Source organism: Coregonus lavaretus, assembly GCF_964263955.1.
Source record: "Coregonus lavaretus genome assembly, chromosome: 39".
NCBI classification, from domain to species: Eukaryota; Metazoa; Chordata; class Actinopteri; order Salmoniformes; family Salmonidae; genus Coregonus; species Coregonus lavaretus.
In genome coordinates, this window is record NC_140026.1 from 20380238 (window position 1) to 20401698 (window position 21461).

General features: G+C 43.6%; 1 protein-coding gene across 1 annotated transcript; it reads left to right on the top strand.

Moving 5' to 3' along the window:
- The first annotated feature begins 13 nt into the window (after window positions 1-13).
- On the top strand, window positions 14-13976 carry LOC311113043 (phospholipase A-2-activating protein-like). Its single transcript, XM_084156168.1, has 14 exons — window positions 14-253; window positions 829-1022; window positions 1301-1401; window positions 4608-4728; window positions 4802-4969; window positions 5329-5464; window positions 5716-5885; window positions 9024-9175; window positions 9376-9595; window positions 9898-9963; window positions 10051-10122; window positions 10310-10417; window positions 10927-11094; window positions 13259-13976. Exons 1-14 carry the CDS (start codon window positions 105-107, stop codon window positions 13831-13833), a joined length of 2400 nt encoding a protein of 799 aa, XP_084012294.1. The 5' UTR covers window positions 14-104; the 3' UTR covers window positions 13834-13976.
- Window positions 13977-21461: the final 7485 nt, after the last annotated feature.

Genomic DNA, 21461 nt, shown 5'->3' on the forward strand with positions numbered 1-21461 from the left:
CCTTTCTACTTCCGCCTTACTTAACCGGCCGATTGCTTGTTGACAAGGAACGCCACTTCTCTGCTTAGAAGTTACGATTAAAACATTGTGATATTGGTGATAAAATGGCATCGCCTAACTCATATAAGCTAAGGTGCTCCATACCTGGCCATGAAATGGATGTTAGAGGTCTTGCAGCTGCTTTTTTCCCTGAAGGAGCCTTTATGTCTGTTTCCAGAGACCGAACCGGAAGAGTCTGGGTACCAAACTCAAGGTACCGCTGGTTAGCTAATTTAGCTTAGCTCAAAAGACAATAATGTGTTTATCTCACCATTTTAATGTCGTAAAGATAATAATTTACCAGCCCTTAGCCACACATATATCGATGCCCCTCTCAATTTACCATAACCATAATTTCAAGGCAAACCAAGAAGTCTCTGCTAACGGAAACTAGCTAGCTAGCTAACATAATTAGCGTTGTCATTCACTCAACTGAACTGTGCAACCAAACCACACTATGGTGTGGAAGTGTGGTTTCACTTCTGGTATTCCCCCATTAATAACATTGATGTCACACAAACTGTACGGGACACAAACGTGACACAAGTTTTCTAAACCTTGAATGACAATCTATGCGCACAAGGTTTCTCTAGCCCATATGGCTAGTACGGTACTAATTTTATAGCTAACAGTAAGCTTTTGTATAAAGCTAGTCACTGGAAGAAGCCAGAGACTGTTCAGAATTACTAGATTTAACACCACATTGTTGCTGTTGTCCTGCTCTGTGTTTTCAATGTAATCCAATGTAACTTTAAATAGCATATGTTCTGTGTCGAATTCTGTCTACAGCCCAGACAGGGGGTTCACAGAAATGCATTGTATGACAGGCCATCAGAACTTTGTATCCTGTGTATGCATCATTCCGCCCAGCGACACGTATCCTCGGGGACTCATAGCCACAGGTGGAAACGACCACAACATCTGTGTTTTTACACTGGACCAACCACAACCATTGGTCACTCTCAAGGGACACAAAAACACAGGTATAGTTGATATACTGTTGATGCAGGTAGCCTAGCAGGTTGCTGGTTCAAATCTTCGAGCCGACTAGGTGAAACATCTGTCGATGTGCCTTGAGCAAGGCACTTAACTCTAATTGCTCCTGTTAGTTGTTCTGGATAAGAGCGTCTGCTAAATGACTGAAATGTAATGCATCATTGTGGAACAACTAACTCAACTTGACCACTTAAAATACCAACTTGGTCTGATGACGCTTTCGTTGTGTATAACTAGAAACTGTCCATGTTATGTATGTCCACAGTGTGTGCACTGTCCTCTGGGAAGTTTGGAACACTACTGAGTGGCTCATGGGACACCACAGTAAAAGTCTGGCTCAACGAGAAGTGCATGATGACCTTACAGGTAAAGTGTCTGAGAATTGTCTATAGTAATTTTGATCTGGGTCATGTTCAGTTGGGCTCACTGTAGCAAAACGTTTTGCAACAAAATGAAAATCTGTGTTCTAATTGGATAAGTTTCAAAACGTTTTCTCCCTGCTGAACACAACCCAGGTGAGTGACCATGGCAAGAGCACGCACCCCTGAGGGGCCCCGTGTTGAGGATCAGCGTGCCAGATGTGTTGTTACCTACCCTTACCACCTGGGGGCGGCCCGTCAGGAAGTCCAGGATCCAGTTGCAGAGAGAGGTCCTTAGCTTAGTGATGAGCTTTGAGGGCACTATGGTGTGATTGCGTCATCTGTGGATCTGTTGGGGCGGTATGCAAATTAGAGTGGTTCTAGGGTTTCTGGGATAATGGTGTTTATTTGAGCCCTGACCAGCCTTTCAATGCATTTCATGGCTACAGACGTGAGTGCTACGGGACTATGGTGGTCTGCTTGAAACATGTTGGTATTACAGACTCAGTCATGGACAGGTTGATAATGTCAGTGAAGACACTTCCCAGTTGGTCAGCGCATGCTCCGAGTACACGTCCTGGTAATCCGTCTGGCCCTGTGGCCTTGTGAATGTTGACCTGTTTAAAGGTCTTAGTCACATCGGCTACGGAGAGCGTGATCACACAGTCGACCGGAACAGCTGATGCTCTCATGCATGCTTCAGTGTTGCTTGCCTCAAAGCGAGCATAGAAGTTATTTCGCTCAACTGGTAGGCTCGTGTCACTGGGCAGCTCGTGGCTGTGCTTCCATTTGTAGTCTGTAATAGTTTGCAAGCACTACCCTTTAGTTCAGTGCGGATGTTGCCTGTCATCCATGGCTTCTGGTTGGGGTATGTACGTACGGTCACTGTGGAGACGACGTCATCGATGCCCTTATTGATGAAGCAAGTGACTGATATGGTGTACTCCTCAATGCCATCGGAAGAATCACGGAACATATTCCAGTCCTGTAGCTTAGCATCTGCGTCATCTGACCACTTCTTTATTGACGAGTCACTGGTGCTTCCTGCTTCAGTTTTTTTGCTTGTAAGCAGGAATCAGGAGGATAGAATTATGGTCAGAGTTGCCAAATGGAGAGTGAGGGAGAGCTTTGTATGCGTCTCTGTGTGTGGAGTAAAGGTGGTCTAGAGTTTTTAATTTTTATTTAACATGCTGGTAGAAATGAGGTAAAAATGGATTTAAGTTTCCCTGCATTAAAGTCCCCAGCACTAGGAGCGCCGCCTCTGGATGAGCGTTTCCTTGTTTGATTAGGGCCTTATACAGCTCATTGAGTGCGGTCTTAGTGCCAGCATCGGTTTGTGGTGGTAAATAGACAGCTACGAAAAATATAGATGAAAACTCTCTTGGTAAATAGTGTGGTCTATAGCTTATCATGAGATGCTCTACCTCAGGGGAGCAAAACCTTGAGGAAATGAATGCGGTTTTTAGAGAAAAGCGAGTTGATTTTGTTTAGTTAATTTCTTTTTTGGTAGTTTGTATGATATTTATTTATTTTTACCCAAATGTTTTCCTTTTTTGGGATCCTTATTCTCCACTCGCACAGTAGGTGGTGGAATGCACATTTAATTGTTGCGAACGCCGTCATACCATAGAAGAAGAAGGGGGAGAGCCATCAACAGCTGCTTGATATTATTGGGGTAGGAGGAAGAATGTACAAATGGATAAAGGATTTCCTGTTTAGAAGGTCTATCCAGGTGAGGGTGGAGAAGTCTCTATCAGGCAGATACCTGGTGGATAACGGTACACCGCAGAGGAGCGTGATTAGTCCTCTGTTGTTCTCAGTCATGATCAATGATGTTTACTCAGGTACAGCCAGATATAGGGAGGTCGTTATTTACAGATGATGGTGCCTTATGGAAGAGGGGAAGAAATGTGCCATACATAGTCAGGAAGGTACAGGAAGCAATTGATGGGGTAGAGCGATGGGCATTAATGTGGGGATTCAGGTTCTCTGTAGAGAAAACTCAAACAGTGTTCTTTACCAGGAGGAAGGTGGGAGATGAGGTATGCTTGAGGTTATATGGGAGAAACTTGGAGAGGGTGGGGGCATTCAGGTTCCTTGGGGTATACTTTGACACTAGACTGACCTGGGCAGAACACATTGAGAGAGTGGTGGGAAAGTGTAAGAAGGTGCTAAATGTGATGCGCCGTCTGACGGGGAAGGAGTGGGGGGCTGGGCGTTCCTCATTGAAGACCATGTATGTTGCATTGATCCGATCTGTAATAGACTATGGCAGTATAGCATATGGTTCGGCAGCCCAGACCTCATTGGAAAGGCTAGATGTCATAAAGGGGCAAGGACTCAAAATATGTAGTGGGGCGTTTCGGACGTCCCCAGTGGCTGCATTACAGGTGGAGATCGGGGATATGCCGTTGCAGATTAGGAGACAGCAGCTGGCAATGAATTATTGGGTCAACCTACAAGGACATGGGGTGTCTCATCCTGCGAAAGGGATTTTACAGGCATGCTGGGAACATGAGCGAAGACCGAACACAAGCTTTGGGTGGGTGGGTAATACCCAGGCAAAGGAGATGGGACTGTATGGAAGGGAGTTTAGTCCAATGGTAGCTATTCCTATAAATCCACCATGGCTACTCCTGCCTCCAGTAGTTGATCCAGAAGTGTTGGAGAGACTACAGAAAGATCGGGAGGGTGTTGATCCATCAGACGTCTGGATACTGTGTATCAGGATTTTGTGGCCATTTACACAGATGGTTCAAAGGATCCAAGGACAGGACATACTGGGTCAGGATTTGAAGTGCAGGAATGTGGGGTGGAAGTCAGGAAACGTATTACCGATAATCTGGTGGTATATACGGCGGAGCTGATGGCCATACTGTTGGCCTTCCAGTGGGTGGAGGAAGTCAAACAAGACAGAGTAGTTATTTGCTCTGATTCATGTGCAGTGTTAATGAGTCTCCAGTCCTTTAGCTCACGTAGCAGACAAGACCTGCTTTATGAGGTGCTACAAACCCATGGCAGGTAGCTTCGTGGGTAAGAGCGTTGTGCCAGTAACCGAAAGGTCGCTGGTTCTAATCCCCGAGCCGACTAGGTGAAAAATCTGTCGATGTGCCCTTAAGCAAGGCACTTAACCCTAATTGCTCCTGTAAGTCGCTTTGGATAAGAGCGTCTGCTAAATGACAAAAAAAAAAAGTTGTGCTCTTTGTATTCTAGGGACACACAGCAGCAGTGTGGGCGGTGGTCATATTACCTGAACAAGGCCTCATGCTGTCTGGATCAGCTGACAAGACCATCAAGCTGTGGAAGGCTGGACGTTGTGAGAAGACATTTACGGGTGAGAGATTAATGCACCCACTACCCACGGTGCCCTCAATAAATATTGTGTTAAATGTCCTTGTCCGTCCCAGGTCACGAGGACTGTGTCAGGGGGTTAGCGGTGGTCAGCGACCTGGAATTCTTCTCCTGCAGCAACGACACCAGCATCAGGAGATGGCTGGTGACTGGGGAATGTGTGCAGGTATACTACAGCCACACCAACTACATCTACAGCCTGGCCGTCTTCCCCAATGGACAAGGTACAGTATGGACGACTGAACCCTGACAATCTACTAGTGCCCTGTTTGTGGAACCACTATGCCCTAGGAAAGTGTGACAACCTGTTGGTGATTCATAGTTTTAGTTATGCGTCCTGGTGTATTGTAATCTATAGGCTGATCCGCTCCTACTTAAATGTATTTTGGTATATAATTTCTAAATAGTTAACAGAACCTTTTGTATTGTTATTGGCCGCCTACTTGTCATCTTTTTTTGTGATTCATATTGTCGAAAAGATAACTCCTGCACACACAATATGATCTCTGCACATTTACTGTGTTGCCGTTTCCGTCAGATACATTCTTCTAGACAATTTGTTGGTGCTCCCCTTCCTTCTCAGATTTCATAAGCACAGGAGAGGACCGGACCTTGAGGATATGGAAGCAGGGCGACTGCCAACAGACCATCCGTCTCCCAGCCCAGTCCGTGTGGTGCTGTTGCATCCTGCCCAACGGGGATATAGCTGTGGGCGCCAGGTAAACCCCAAACCCCACTGTCTATTTATTTTGCCGCATATGGGCACCTATACTGCTACTGCACCGAAATTATAAACCAAGTACAAAATCTTCTCCTTGGTGTATGCTCATACAAGATGGTGATGCCCCCTACCTCCTTATAGCTTCACACACAAGGTAAACAAAGGTAAACATAGTTGGAGGTGAGGTGAGAGCGATGTTTATTATATGACCTTGCTTTTGTGTCACCGGTCGTGTTATTTGCCGTACAGTGATGGCCTCATCAGAGTGTTCACTGAGGTGGAAGATCGTATGGCCAGCCCCCAGGACCTCCAGGCCTTCGAGGACGAGCTCTCCAAGACCACCATCGACCCCAAGACAGGGGACCTGGGGGACATCAAGATGGAGGATCTTCCAGGAAAGGAGCACCTCGAGGAGCCTGGTAAATTGATTTGTATCTGCATGTTCTATTATGTTATTCCATTCCACTATATACAGTGAGCTCCAAAAGTTGGCTCTGTACATTGAAATGATACAATGACAATGAAGTTAAAGTGCAGACTGTCAGCTTTAATTTGAGGGTATTTTCATCCATATCGGGTGAACCGTTTAGAAATTGCAGCACTTTTTGTACATAGTCCTCCCATTTTAGGGGACCAAAAGTATTGGGACAAATTCACTTATGTGTATTAAGGTAGTCAAAAGTTTAGTATTTGGTCCCATATTCCTAACACGCAATGATTACATCAAGCTTGTGACTCTACAAACTTGTTGGATGCATTAGCTGTTTGTTTTGGTTGTGTTTCAGATTATTTTGTGCCCAATAGAAATGAATGGTAAATAATGTATAGTCATTTTGGAGTCACTTTTATTGTAAATAAGGATAGAATATGTTTCTAAACACTTCTACATTAATGTGGATGCTACCATGATTATGGATAGTCATGAATAAATCGTGAATAATGATGAGTGAGAAAGTTACAGATGCACAAATATCAAACCCCCATTTTATGGGGGTTATGATATTTGTGCCAAATCCAAAGTCCTGGAGTACAGAGCCAAAACCCCCAAAAAATTGTCACTGTCCCAATACTTTTGGAGCTCACTGTATGTATTGATACCTACAGTCAGGTCCAAAATTATTGGCACCCTTGATAAAGATGAGCAAAAAATACCGAGCTACTGTATATTGTATGCATTTTTGTTGTTGTTGAAAATTCTATTATTTTATACTCATACAAATTGCTCAGAGAAAGAGATTTTGTTTAACAAGTAAGATTTTTTTCTCTCAAAAAGATAGGGGTCAAATTATTGGCACCCCTGTTTTCAATACCTTTCAATACATCTCCTTGCGAGGAAATGATAATGAGATTGGAGAACACATTGGCAAGGATCTTAGACCATTCCTCCATATATGGAATATCCGAGTTTCAGCCTCCTGGCAGAGGCAACCAGGTTTTTGGCAAAAGTTTCCTGGTACTGGGTAAAGTTCATGATGTTGTTGACCTTAACAAGGCCCCTAGGACCAGTGGAAGCAAAATAGCCCCATAACATCAAAGATCCATCACCATATTTTACAGTAGGAATGGGGTTATTTTCTGCTTATACATCTTTCTTTCGACGCAAAACCCACCACTGGTGTGTATGGCCAAAGAGCTGTATGTCATCTGACCTTAGCACCGGTTCCAATCCAAGTGCCAATGCCGTTAAGCAAACTCCAGGTGTTTACATTTGTTTGATGACATGAAAATAGAGCTCTTTGGCCACGCACACCTCGCAAGGTGAGGTATTGAAAACAGGTGTGACAATCATTTTGAGACCTATCTTTTTGAGAAAAATACAATTCTTGTTAAACATAATGTATTTCTCTGAGCAATTGTATTAGTATAAAATAAAAATGCATACAGAACATATGCATACCCCTTGACTTGTTCAACATTTTGTTGTGTTACAGCCTGAATTCAAAATTGATTAAATATTTGTTTTTCTCTCACCCATCTACACACAATACCCAATAATGACAAAGTGTTTTTAGAACTTTTTGCAAATGAAATACAGAAATATATATTTTGCATAAGTATTCACACCCCTGAGTCAATACTTTGTAGAAGCACCTTTGGCAGCGATTATAGCTGTGTCTTTCTGGGTAAAATGCTTCAAGCTCTGTCAAATTGGTTGTTGATCATTGCTAGACAACCATTTTTAGGTCTTGCCATAAACTTGCAAGCAGATTTCAGTCAAGACTGCAACTCGGCCACTCAGGAACATTCACTGTCTTCTTGGTGTGCAACTCCAGTGTAGATTTGGCCTTGTGTTTTCCTCTAGGATTTTGCCTGTGCTTAGCTCCATTCCATTTATTTTTTTATCCTGAAAAACTCCCCAGTCCTTAATGATTACAAGCATACCCATACCATGATGCAGCCACCACTATGCTTGAAAATATGGAGAGTGGTACGCAGTAATGTGTTGTATTTGATTTGCCCCAAACATAACACTGTTTTCAGGCCAAAAAGTGAATTGCTTTGCCACATTTTTTGCAGTGTTACTTTAGTGCCTTGATGCAAGTTTTGGAATATTTTTTGTTCTGTACAGGGTTCCTTTTCACTGTCATTTAGGTTAGTATTGTGGAGGAACTACAATGTTGTTGTTCCGTTCTCAGTTTTCTCCTATCGCAACCATTAAACTCTGTAACTGTTTAAAGTCACCATTGGCCTCATGGTGAAATCCCTGAGTGGTTTCCTTCCTCTCTGGCAACTGAGTTAGGAAGGACACCTGTATCTTTGTTGTGACTGGGTGTATTGATACACCATCCAAAGTCTAATTAATAACTTCACCATGCTCAAAGGGATATTCAATAGCTGCTTTTTTATTTATACCCATCTACCAATTCATGCCCTTCTTTGTGAGGCATTGGAAAACCTCCCTGGTCTTTGTGGGTGAATCTGTGTTTGAAATTCACTGCTCGACTGAGGGACCTTACAGATAATTGTATGTGTAGTTACAGAGATGAGGTAGTCATTGAAAAAATCATGTTAAACACTATTATTGCACACAGTGAGTCCATGCAACTTATGTGACTTGTTTTTACTCCTGAACTTATTTCGGCTTGCCATAACAAAGGGATTGAATACTTAAGGGAAAAAACAGCTCAATTTAATCCATTTTAAATTCAGGCTGTAACACAACAAAATGTGGAAAAAGTCAAAGGGTGTGAATACTTTCTGAGGGCACTGTAGCTATTTTGTATTATTTAATTAATTGTTTTTTTTGCTTATCTTTATCAAGGGTGCCAATAACTTTGGACTTGACTGTATATATTCAATTAATATAAACTATAAAAACATTACATGCACAACATCACTGTTTGGCTATTATAGTTTTTTGCATGTACAGTCCCTGGTCACTGACATCTTACATGAATGATAAACTTATTTGACCAATCATCAAGCTTTAGTAAAACCTGCACAACTAAAAACCACAGATGCACATGAAAGTGGAGTAATCCAGAAAACCCCTTTGTTGAATTTAGAGTATATACAGTATGATTACACATTAAGATGTCTGTGTGTCTGTCTCCCAGGGAATCGGGATGGCCAGACACGGCTTATCAAAGAGGGCCAGAACGTGGAGGCGTACCAGTGGAGCGTGGCCGACAGCCGCTGGATGAAGATTGGAGATGTGGTGGGAGGGTCCAACCAGCAGACCTCCAAGAAAGTCAACTATGAGGGAAAGGTGAGGCGCACCCCAACGTTGGGTGATTGATGATATCAATAGATAGATACTTCATTGTCCTACAATACAATTCTGGTGAGCTAAGTCCAGAGTACAGACGCAAGGCATAAGTGATTTTCATCTCCACTTTTAACTGAGGCGAGCTGTCACACAGTGAATCTCTCAACACAGGTCCAACCCATTTCTGAATGATTTTCCAGGAGTATGACTTTGTCTTCACCATCGACATCAACGAGGGCGGCCCGTCCATGAAGCTGCCCTACAACGTGACAGATGACCCCTGGCTGACAGCTCACAACTTCCTGCAGAAGAACGAGCTCAGCCCCATGTTCCTGGACCAGGTGGCCAACTTCATCATCGAGAACACCAAAGGACACACCTTGGGCGCCGCCCCGCCCAGCGCTGCTGACCCATTCACTGGTAGGGCCACTGAACCAACTTCATACTATAGGCTGCTTCATGACATGTTTAGACTCTTAACACACACTGTGTGCAAAGTTACTGTAATATTTGAAATAGACCGGCCCAGCCCAGTAGTATCAACCCATTCACTGGCCATTTTCTCTCTATAGGGTACACTTAGGGTGATCTTTCCTTCTTCTAACACACAGTGTGCAAAGTTACCGTAACATTTGAAATAGACAGGTCATGGCAAATCAAATTGAGTTTGGAATACCACACTAACTGTATTTTCACCCACCTTTTATCATGTTCACCATTAGGCTCAGGCCGATACATTCCTGGAGCTGCTGACAACAGAGCAGGCTTTGGGGCTGACCCCTTCACAGGTAAATAAACACAAATATCATTTTCTTGTAGATTTCAGTTTGATGAGGACATCCTGTGCTAATACATTATTATGGCCTTTTCCCCAGGCACTGGGCGGTACATCCCAGGATCGGGGACTCCTACAGGGGCTCCGGTGGGCGTGGCAGACCCCTTCACAGGTTAGTCACTATAGCAACTCCTTCAATGTCTAGGGTTCAATAAAAGGTTGCATTAACACTCAAACCTGTTTTTTCCCCCAAATAATTACATATAAAAGACAAAACCCAATAACACTGCTAAAGCAGAAATTATTTTGTTTGGTTGAGGGGTAGGGCTAACACTTCTACCCCCCTCTTGTCTTCCCAGGTGAGGGTGCCTACTCGTCGACTGCCTCGAGGCAGACCCCCACAAACATCTACTTCCCAAAAACGGACGGGGTGACCTTCGAGCAGGCTAACGCCACACAGATAATGGGTAAGTAAGTAAGCACTGAACAAAACATGATCCCTTGATATTTTTATTTTACTGATCAACCAGCATTGTGGCTGAACTGAAATAATGTGGATAGCTATATGGAAACCTTACTACAGTTAATACATACCAGGTATTACCTCCCGAGTGGCGCAGTGGTCTAAGGCATTGCATCGCAGTGCTAGCTGTGCCACTAGAGATCCTGGTTCAAATCCAGGCTCTGTCGTAGCCGGCCGCGACCGGGAGACACATGTGGCGGTGCACAATTGGCCCAGCGTCGTCCAGGGTAGGGGAGGGAATGGCCGGCAGGGATGTTGGTAGAGCATGGCATTTGCAACGCCAGGATTGTGGGTTCGATTCACACATGAAAAATATATATATATATATAATGTATGCACTCACTAACTGTAAGTCGCTCTGGATAAGAGCGTCTGCTAACTGTAAAACGTATTACAAAGTGTCTGTTTCATTCTGAATAGCGCCTCTGTATATTAACGTTGCCCTTCCACCAGCCAAACTGAAGGAGCTGAACAGTGGGGCCCCTGGGGAATACAGGATGTCTGAAGAGGTGCTGGGGAGCCTGGAGAAGCTGCTGGTGTCTGTCTGTGACCCCCACGCCTCAGAGCAGCCCACCACAGAGCAGATCAGTCTGCTCTGGAAGACCTCCCACTGGCCAGAAGGTAGGCTACCACACATCTTAGACAGGATTTGGGTTTATCCCACTAGACTAGTGCAGAGGTGGGCAATTCTGATCCTGGCAAGCCGCAATGTGTGCAGGCTTTTGCTTCCAGTCACTAGCACACCTGATTTATTCTGAACAAAAATAAAGATCAAAGACATTTTCCATATGCACAAAAACATATTTCTCTCAAATTGTGGCCAAATTGGTTTACATCCCTGTTAGTGAGCATTTCTCCTTTGCCAAGATAATTTATCCACCTGACAGGTGTGGCATATCAAGAAGATGATTAAAAAGCATGATCATTACACAGGTGCACCTTTTGCTTGGTACAGTAGAAGTCCACTTTAAAATGTGCAGTTTTGTCACACAACGCCACAGATGTCTCAGGTTTTGAGGGAGCGTGCAATTGGCATGCTGACTGCAGGAATGTCCACCAGAGCTGTTGCCAGAGAATTGAATGTTCATTTCTCTACCATAAGCCACCTCCAACTTCGATTTAGAGAATTTGGCAGTACGTCCAACCGGCCTCACAACCACAGACCACACCAGCCCAGGACCGCCACATCCGGCTTATACACCTGCGGGATCGTCTGAGACCAGCCACCCGGACAGCTGATGAAACTGTGAGTTTGCCAACCAATGAATTTCTGCAGAAACTGTCTCAGGGAAGCTCATCTGCTTGCTCGTCTTCCTCACCTGACTAGTTCGGCTTCATTGGGCAAATGCTCACCTTCGATGGCCACTGGCACGCTGGAGAAGTGTGCTCTTCGTGGATGAATCACAGTTTCAACTGTACCAGGCAGATGGCAGACACCGTGTATGGCGTTGTGTGGGCGAGTGGTTTGCTGATGTCAACGTTGTGTACAGAGTGCCCCATGCTGGCGGTGGGGTTATGGTATGGGGAGGCATAAGCTACGGACAGCCCAGGACCGACACATCCGGCTTCTTCATCTGCGGGATCGTCTGGGGGGCGGGCAAGGTAGGGCTGGGCGATATGGCCAAAATATCATATCACTGTATTTTGTTGACGGTATTTTATGTTTTTTTTTGCTTTATGAGTAGTGAGTGACCATTGGGTGGCAACACATACATTCTAAGTGATTTCAATGGGTCTTTCTCCATTCTGAATGTTTTATACTGTTCAATTCAACTGTTCAATAAAAAATGTCTGCATTTCCATCAATTTCTGCATTTCCTGCACTCATTTGAGATCATTTCCACACTGCCACATAGGGCTGAACAATATGGGCAAACAATCTAGGCCTTATTTTTAACCACTTTAACACTTGGGTGAACTGTTGGAATCATGGAAATAGAATGATTATTCAAGTTGTATAGTTAGAATATAATAGTGGGCAGTGTTTGACATGACAACAAATGATAATGCCAGGGAGGAGTTATTGTGACAGGGTAGGAACCAAAGTGTTGACAAGTGTTTCCTAGGGGGCCCTATAATCTTGGGCTACATTTTAGCTACTTCATGTAGCTAACATATTCTTGCGTTGGTATTTGATTTAGAAGATACTGTTGCACAAACAACATGCTGATTTAGGTCTTCACCATCACTGGGATTATCAGGCTGTATAGCTAATTATGTTTGCTCTGACATTTATTAGCTAGCTAGCAATTAGCATTAACAGCTAACAGGATTTAGGTCCAACTTACTAAGAAAAGACAGACTAGCTGTTTGCAGATGTAAGAAATACAAATTGAAAACAGCATCTTTGTCATCAACATTGTTGCATGTGCAGCAGTGACCATGCAGCGCCCTTGCCCAGTCAGGAGAAGTCCATAGATTAGGGCCTAATGAATTTATTTCAATTGACTGATTTCCTTATTTGAACTGTAACTCAGTAACATCATTGAAATTGTTGCATGTTGCGTTTATATATTTTTTCAGTATAGATAATCAAGCAATTATGGTCAGGTGTGTTAGAGCGGACTGCAAGCCCCCAGCACTGGAATTGCCCACTCCTACACTTTACCCTCTGAAGTTCTGATAAGCATTCTATTGATTTACTTCAGTTTTAGTGTTTTAAGAATAAAAAGCCCTATCGGCATTTTCAAGCATGTGAAACCATTGCACATTACAATATTTGAACATATGGTAATGTACCATTTTCATTGAGCTGTGATCACCTGTTCTCTCTCCTGTCCTCCAGACATCGTCTTCCCTGTCCTGGACATCCTGCGGCTGGCGGTGCGCCACCCGCAGGTCAACGACAGCCTGTGCGGCGGCGACGCGGATGATGGCGTGGCGCTCTGCAACCACCTGCTGAGCCTGATGAAGCCGCAGGGCCGGCCAGCCAATCAGATGCTGGCGCTGAGGACACTGTGCAACTGCTTTAGTGGCTGGCGAGGCCGGGCCCTCCTATTGGCCCAACGGGAGGCCGTCCTGTCCCACGCCGCCGACCTCTGCTCTGTGTGCAACAAGAACATTCACATCGCCCTCGCGACTCTCATCCTCAACTACGCCGGCTCACTCCACGGCCAGCCCGACCTGGACGCCAAGGCCCAGTGTCTGTCTGTGGCCAGCGCGGCACTGGAGTCGGTGCAGGACAAGGAGGCAGTGTTCAGGCTCCTGGTGGCCCTGGGGACCACGGTGGCCTCTGACCAGACGGCCCAGGACCTGGCCAAGTCGCTGGGGGTCACGTCACAGATCGCCAAGTACACCTCCGTCACCGACCCAGCCAAGGTCGGCGAGTGCTGCCAGCTGGTTTTAAAAGAACTGCAGTGATCTGATTTCCTGTGTCTTAAGAAACACTGGTTTCCCCTTCCCTCTCCATATATTATTACTAGTCTCTGTTCAAGTGTTTAATTGACTTCTGAGACTGTTGGATTGCATGTGCTGCAATAAAAAGATGTACAAATTGGATCTTTCATGAAGCCTGGCTTGTGTCTTTATTCATTATAAATGGAGTTGGTGAGAAAGTAGAATAGAAATAGGCAAATTAGGCACATTTCTAATGCTTTGAAACTGTCCATGTTATGCATGTCCACAGTGTGTCTTCTGTCCTCTGGGACGTTTGGAACACTACTTACTGGCTCATGATGACCTTACAGGTAAAGTGTCTGAGACCTGTCTAGTTTTGATCTGGGTCATGTTCAGTAGGGCTCACTGTAGCAAAACATTTAGCAACATAAAATGTAAATTTGTTCTAATTGGATAAGTTCCTAAACGTTTTCTCCCTGCTGAACACAACCCAGGTCAGTGACCATGGCAAGTTGTGCTGTTTGTATTCTAGGGACACACAGCAGCAGTGTGGGCGGTGGTCATATTACCTGAACAAGGCCTCTTGCTGTCTGGATCAGCTGACAAGACCATCAAGCTGTGGAAGGCTGGACGTTGTGAGACGATGTTTATATGTGAAAGATTAATGCACTCACTAACCACAGTGCCCTTCATAAATATTGTAGCAGTTCCGGGGCCAGACATCACTGAATGTCTTTGGTAGACGCACAAATATCATACCCCCAAGACATGCTAACCTCTCACCATTACAATAACGGGAGGTTAGCCTTTTTTGGGGGGGTATGATATTTGTGCGTCTAACATTCTCACTAATCATCAACAAATTTGTAGAGTCACAAGCTTGATGGAGTCATTGCGTGCTATGAATATGGGACCAAATACTAAACGTTTGACTACTTTAATACACTTAAGTGAATTTGTCCCAATACTTTTGGTCCCCTAAAATGGGAGGACTATGTACAAAAAGTGCTGTAATTTCTAAACTGTTCACCTGATGTGGATGGAAATACCCTCAAATTAATGCTGACAGTCTGCACTTTAACCTCAGTTATTATATCATTTCAAATCCAAAGTGCTGGAGTATACAGCCAAAACAAACAGAAATGTGTCACTGTCCCAATACTTTTGGATTTCACTGTATGTATTGATATCGACAGTCAGGTCCAAAATTATTGGCACCATTGATAAAGATTAACAAAAAATACTGTGCTACAGTATATTGTATGGGAAATCTGTATTTTTTTGTACTCGTACAATTGCTCAGAGAAAGAAATGTTGTTTAACAAGTAACCATTCAAATTTTTGGCACCCCTGTTTTCAATGCCTTTCAATACCTCACCTTGCAAGGATAATGGCGCTGAGCCTTTTTCTAAAATGTTTTATGAGATTGGACAACACATTGGCAGGGATCTTAGACCATTCCTCCATATAGAATCTTTCCAGATCCTTCATCTGCACTTATGGACTGCCCTCTTCAATTTAAAGTTTCCAATGGGGTTTAGGTCAAGAGACTGAGATGGCCATTGGAAAATCTTGATTTTGTGGTCAATTAATTAATTTCTTTGTGGATTTTGATGTGTGCTTGGTGTTATTGTCTTGCTGGAAGATCCACTTGTGGCCCAGTTTCTGCTTCCTGATTAAATAGCATGATTACACAGGTGCACCTTGTGCTGGGGACAATAAAAGGGCACTCTAAAATGTGCAGTTTTGTCACACAACACAATGCCACAACTGTCTCAGGTTTTGAGGGAGCGTGCAATTTGCATGCTGACTGCAGGAATGTCCACCAGAGCTTTTGCCAGAGAATTGAATGTTAAATTCTCTACCCTAAGCCGCCTCCAACGTCATTTTAGAGAATTTGGCAGGACATCAAACCAACCTCACAACCGCAGACCACGTGTATGGCGTCGTGTGGGCGGTTTGCTGATGTCATCGTTGTGAACAGATTGCCCCATGGTGGCGGTGGGGTTATGGTATGGGCAGGCATAAGCTACGGACAACGAACACAATTGCATTTTATTAATGACAATTTGAATGTACAGAGATACCGTGACAAGATCCTGAGGCCCATTGTAGTGCCATTCATCCGACGCTATCACCTCATGTTTCAGCATGATAATACACGTCCCCATGTCACAAGGATCTGTACACAATTCCTGGGAGCTGAAAATGTCCCAGTTCTTCCATGGCCTGCATACTCACCAGATATGTCACCCATTGAGCATGTTTGGGATGCTCTGGATAGACGTGTACGACAGCATATTCCAGTTCCCGCCAATATCAAGTGGGACAACATTCCACAGGCCACAATCAACTGCCTGATAAACTCTATGTGAAGGAGATGTGTCGCGCTGCATGAGACAAATGGTGGTTACACCAGATGCTGACTGGTTTTCTGATCTACGCCCCTACTTTTTTTAAAGGTGTCTATGACCAACAGATGCATATCTGCATTCCCAGTCTTGATATCCGTAGATTAGGGCCTAATGAATTGATTTCAATTGATTGGTTTCCTTATATGAACTGTAACTCAGTAAAATATTTGAAATTGGTGCATGTTGCATCTATATTTTTGTTCAGAATACATACAGTGCCTTCAAAAAGTATTCATACCTCTTGACTTATTCCACATATTGTTGTGTTAAAGCCTAAATTCTAAATGGATTAAATAAATAAAAATCTCACCCATCTACACATAATACCCCATAATGACAAAGTGAAAATATGTTTTTAGAAATGTTTGCAAATTAAATACATAAATATCTCATTTACATAAATATTCACACCACTGAGTCTATACGTTGTAGAAGCACCTTTGGCAGCGATTACAGCTGTGAGTCTTTCTGGGTAAGTCTCTAAGAGCTTTTCACACCTTGATTGTGCAACATTTGTCCATTATTCTTTTAAAATGCTTCAAGCTCTATCAAATTGGTTGTTGATCATTGCTAGACAACCATTTTTAGGTCTTGCCATAAGCTTGCAAGTAGATTTCAGTCAAGACTGCAACTCGGCCACTCAGGAACATTCACTGTCTTCTTGGTAAGCAACTCCAGTGTAGATTTGGCCTTGTGTATCCTGAAAAACTCCCCAGTCCTTAACGATTACAAGCATACCCATACCATGATGCAGCCACCACTATGCTTGAAAATATGGAGAGTGGTACTCAGTAATGTGTTGTATTTGATTTGCCCCAAACATAACACTCTGTTTTCAGGCCAAAAAGTGAATTGCTTTGCCACATTTTTTGCAGTGTTACTTTAGTGCCTTGATGCAAGTTTTGGAATATTTTTTGTTCTGTACAGGGTTCCTTTTCACTGTCAATTAGGTTAGTATTGTGGAGTAACTACAATGTTGTTGTTCTGTACTCAGTTTTCTCCTATCACAGTCATTCAACTTTGTAACTGTTTTAAAGTCACCATTGGCCTCATGGTGCAATCCCTGCGCGGTTTCCTTCCTCTCCGGCAACTGAGTTAGGAAGGACGCCTGAATCTTTGTTGTGACTGGGTATATTGATACACCATCCAAAGTCTAATTAATAACTTCACCATGCTCAAAGGGATATTCAATGTCTGCTTTTTAATTTATACCCATCTACCAATTCATGCCCTTCTTTGCGAGGCATTGGAAAACCTCCCTGGTCTTTGTGGGTGAATCTGTGTTTGAAATTCACTGCTCGATTGAGGGACCTTACAGATAATTGTATGTGTGGTTACAGAGATGAGGTAGTCATTGAAAAATAATGTTAAACACTATTATTGCACACAGAGTGAGTCCATGCAACTTATGTGACTTGTTAAGCACATTTTTACTCCTAAACGTATTATTTCGGCTTGCCATAACAAAGGGATTGAATACTTTGAAGGGGAAAGAAAGCTCAATTTAATCTATTTTAAATTCAGGCTGTAACACAACAAAAAATTTGGAAAAAGTCAAAGGGTGTGAATACTTTCTGAAGGCACTGTAGGTCAGTATTTGTATTATTTAATTTATAGTATTTTTTGCTCATCTTTATCCAGAGTGCCAATAACTTTGGACCTGACTGTATATATTCAATTAACAGAAACTATAAAAACATTACATGCACAACATCACTGTTTGGCTATTATAGTTTTTTGCATGTACAGTCCCTGGTCACTGACATCTTACATGAATGATAAACTTATTTGACCAATCATCAAGCTTTAGTAAAACCTGCACAACTAAAAACCACAGATGCACATGGAAGTGGAGTAATCCAGAAAACCCCTTGTTGTATTGTAGTGTATACAGTATGATTACACATTAAGATGTCTGTGTGTCTGTCTCCCAGGGAATCGGGACGGCCAGACACGGCTTATCAAAGAGGGCCAGAACGTGGAGGCGTACCAGTGGAGCGTGGCCGACAGCCGCTGGATGAAGATTGGAGATGTGGTGGGAGGGTCCAACCAGCAGACCTCCAAGAAAGTCAACTATGAGGGAAAGGTGAGGCGCACCCCAACGTTGGGTGAATGATGATAACAATAGATAGAATCTTAATTGTCCTCAGATAACATTATTGTACGCTGTACTACAATACAACTCTGCCCTACAACATGAAAGATGACCCCTGGCTGACAGCTCACAACTTCCTGCAGAAGAACGAGCTCAGCCCCATGTTCCTGGACCAGGTGGCCAACTTCATCATCGAGAACACCAAAGGACACACCTTGGGAGCCGCCCCGCCCAGCGCTGCCGACCCATTCACTGGTAGGGCCACTGAACCAACTTCATACTATAGGCAACCTTTCCCTCTTCTAACACACAGTGTGCAAAGTTACCGTAACATTTGAAATAGACAGGTCATGGCAAATCAAATTGAGTTTGGAATACCACACTAACTGTATTTTCACCCACCTTTTATCATGTTCACCATTAGGCTCAGGCCGATACATTCCTGGAGCTGCTGACAACAGAGCAGGCTTTGGGGCTGACCCCTTCACAGGTAAATAAACACAAATATCATTTTCAGTTTGATGAGGACATACTGTTCTAATACATTATTATGGTGTTTTTCCCCAGGCACTGGGCGGTACATCCCAGGATCGGGGACTCCTACAGCGTGGCAGACCCCGTCACTGGTTAGTCACTATAGCAACTCCTTCAATGTCTAGGGTTAAATCAGAGGTCGCATTAACATTCAAACCAGTTTTTTCCCCAACAAATTACATATAAAAGATAAAACCCCAATAACACTGCTAAAGCAGATCATATTTTGTTTGGTTGAGGGGTAGGGCTAACACTTTTACCCCCTTCTTGTCTTCCCAGGTGAGGGTGCCTACTCCTCGACTGCCTCGAGGCAGACCTCCACAAACATCTACTTCCCAAAAACGGACGGGGTGACCTTTGAGCAGGCTAATGCCACACAGAAAATGGGTAAGTAAGTAAGCACTGAACAAAACATGATCCCTTGATATTTTATTATATATTTTTCATACTAGCAGAAATAATCAATGTCTATTTATTCAGTGTACAAAACTGATCAACCATCACTGTGGCTGAACTGAAATAATGTGGATAGCTATATGGAAACCTCACTACAGTAAATACATACCAGGTATTACAAAGTGTCTGTTTCATTCTCAATAGCATCTCTGTATATTAACGTTGCCCTTCCACCAGCCAAGCTGAAGGAGCTGAACAGTGGGGCCCCTGGGGAATACAGGATGTCTGAAGAGGTGCTGGGGAGCCTGGAGAAGCTGCTGGTGTCTGTCTGTGACCCCCACGCCTCAGAGCAGCCCACCACAGAGCAGATCAGTCTGCTCTGGAAGACCTCCCACTGGCCAGAAGGTAGGCTACCACACATTTTGGGCAGGATTTGGGTTTATCCCACTAGACTAGTGCAGAGGTGGGCAATTCTGATCCTGGCAAGCTGCAATGTATGCAGGCTTTTGCTTCCAGTCACTAGCACATGTGATTTATACTGAACAAAAATATAAAACGCAACATGTAAAGTGTTGGTCCCATGTTTCATGAGCTTAAATAAAAGATCCCAGAAATGTTCCATATGCACAAAAAGCTTATTTCTCTCAAATTTGGTGGACAAATTTGTTTACATCCCTGATAGTTTCTCCTTTGCCAAGATAATACATCCACCTGACAGGTGTGGCATATCAAGAAGCTGATTAAACCGCATGATTATTACACAGGTACACCTTGTGCTGGGGACAATAAAAGGCCACTCCAAAATGTGCAGTTTTGTCACACAACACAATGCCACAGACGTCTCAAGTTTTGAGGGAGTGTGCAATTGGCAAGCTGACTGCAGGAATGTCCACCAGAGCTGTTGCCAGATAATTTAATGCCACCTCCAACGTAGTTTTAGTGAATTTGGCTGTACATCCAACCGGCCTCACAACCGCAGACCACGTGTAACCAAGCCAGCCCAGGACTTCCACATCCGGCTTCTTCACCTGCGGTATCGTCTGAGACCAGCCACCCGGACAGCTGATGAAACTGAGGAGTATTTCTGTCTGTAATAAAGCCCTTTTGTGGGGGAAAAACTCATTCTGATTGGCTGGGCCAGGCTCCCCAGTGGGTGGGCCTATGCCCTCCCAGGTCCACCCATGGCTGTTCCCCTTCATGTGAAATCCATAGATTAGGGACTAATGAATTTATTTCAATTGACTGATTTCCTTATATGAAATGTAACAGTAAAATCGTTGAAATTGTTGCGTTTATATTTTTGTTCAGTATATATCATTTAAATGGACATGAATATAAATATTTGTTTGTATTTTTTAGTTTTTCCTCCTATTAGATGCCTGTGATCTGACACTGGACGAAAACACGGCACACAGAGAGCTCTCTCTGTCTGAGGAGAAATGCAACCATATCCTGATCACCCAGACAGATTTGAGCGCCCTGCACAGGTGTTATGCATAGAGGGTCTAACTGGACGCTGTTACGTGGAGGTGAAGGGGAACAAGTATGCGACTTATATAGGAGTAGCATACAAAGGGATCAGCAGGAGAGGAAGGGACTATGACTCCCTCCTGCGTTGTGCTGATGACCAATACATTGCCTGGCACAATATGAGGAGCACTGTCATTCCTGTCCCTTCCAACAAACTGTGGCTCAGCCGGCACTCTGTACTTTTACAGTGTCTCCTCTAGCACATTGACCCATCTTCACACATTCCACACTAAGTTCTCTGAGCCAGTCTATCCAACCTTTAAGGTTTGGGCTAATGGCGCATCAGTGTCCCTTTGAAAAATAGAATAGCATCTTGGCGCGGTAGAATAACTTGTAAGATGCGTTTCTTTATTATTGGCAGACCACAGAGGCAACTGAGTAATATGTTACAAATATTCCGATACAGTTTATGATCTTGTATTTTATATTTTTATTGAGCTATTGCTGTAAAAGGGCTATGATGATAATCCTCAATGTGCATCCATTTGTGTGTGAAGCCAAAAATGAATTATTTCAGTTTTTACATCTTGTTAGTATTTTAAATAATTAATTATTCAAGAACTTTTCCAGAATTGTGTTGGTGTTGTGATGGCAAAAGTACTCCCTTAAGGCAATGTTGAAGAAAGGGCTAGTAATTGTCCCCAAACCTATGCATTGACTACCGTATAAAAATGCATCACTAG

Coding starts and splice junctions, on each gene's coding strand:
- LOC311113043 (XM_084156168.1), top strand. CDS start 105: ATGGCATCGCCTAACTCATATAAGCTAAGGTGCTCCATACCTGGCCAT. Junction 9,964..10,050: donor TGGGGCTGACCCCTTCACAG/GTAAATAAACAC, acceptor CCTTTTCCCCAG/GCACTGGGCGGTACATCCCA. Junction 11,095..13,258: donor GACCTCCCACTGGCCAGAAG/GTAGGCTACCAC, acceptor CCTGTCCTCCAG/ACATCGTCTTCCCTGTCCTG.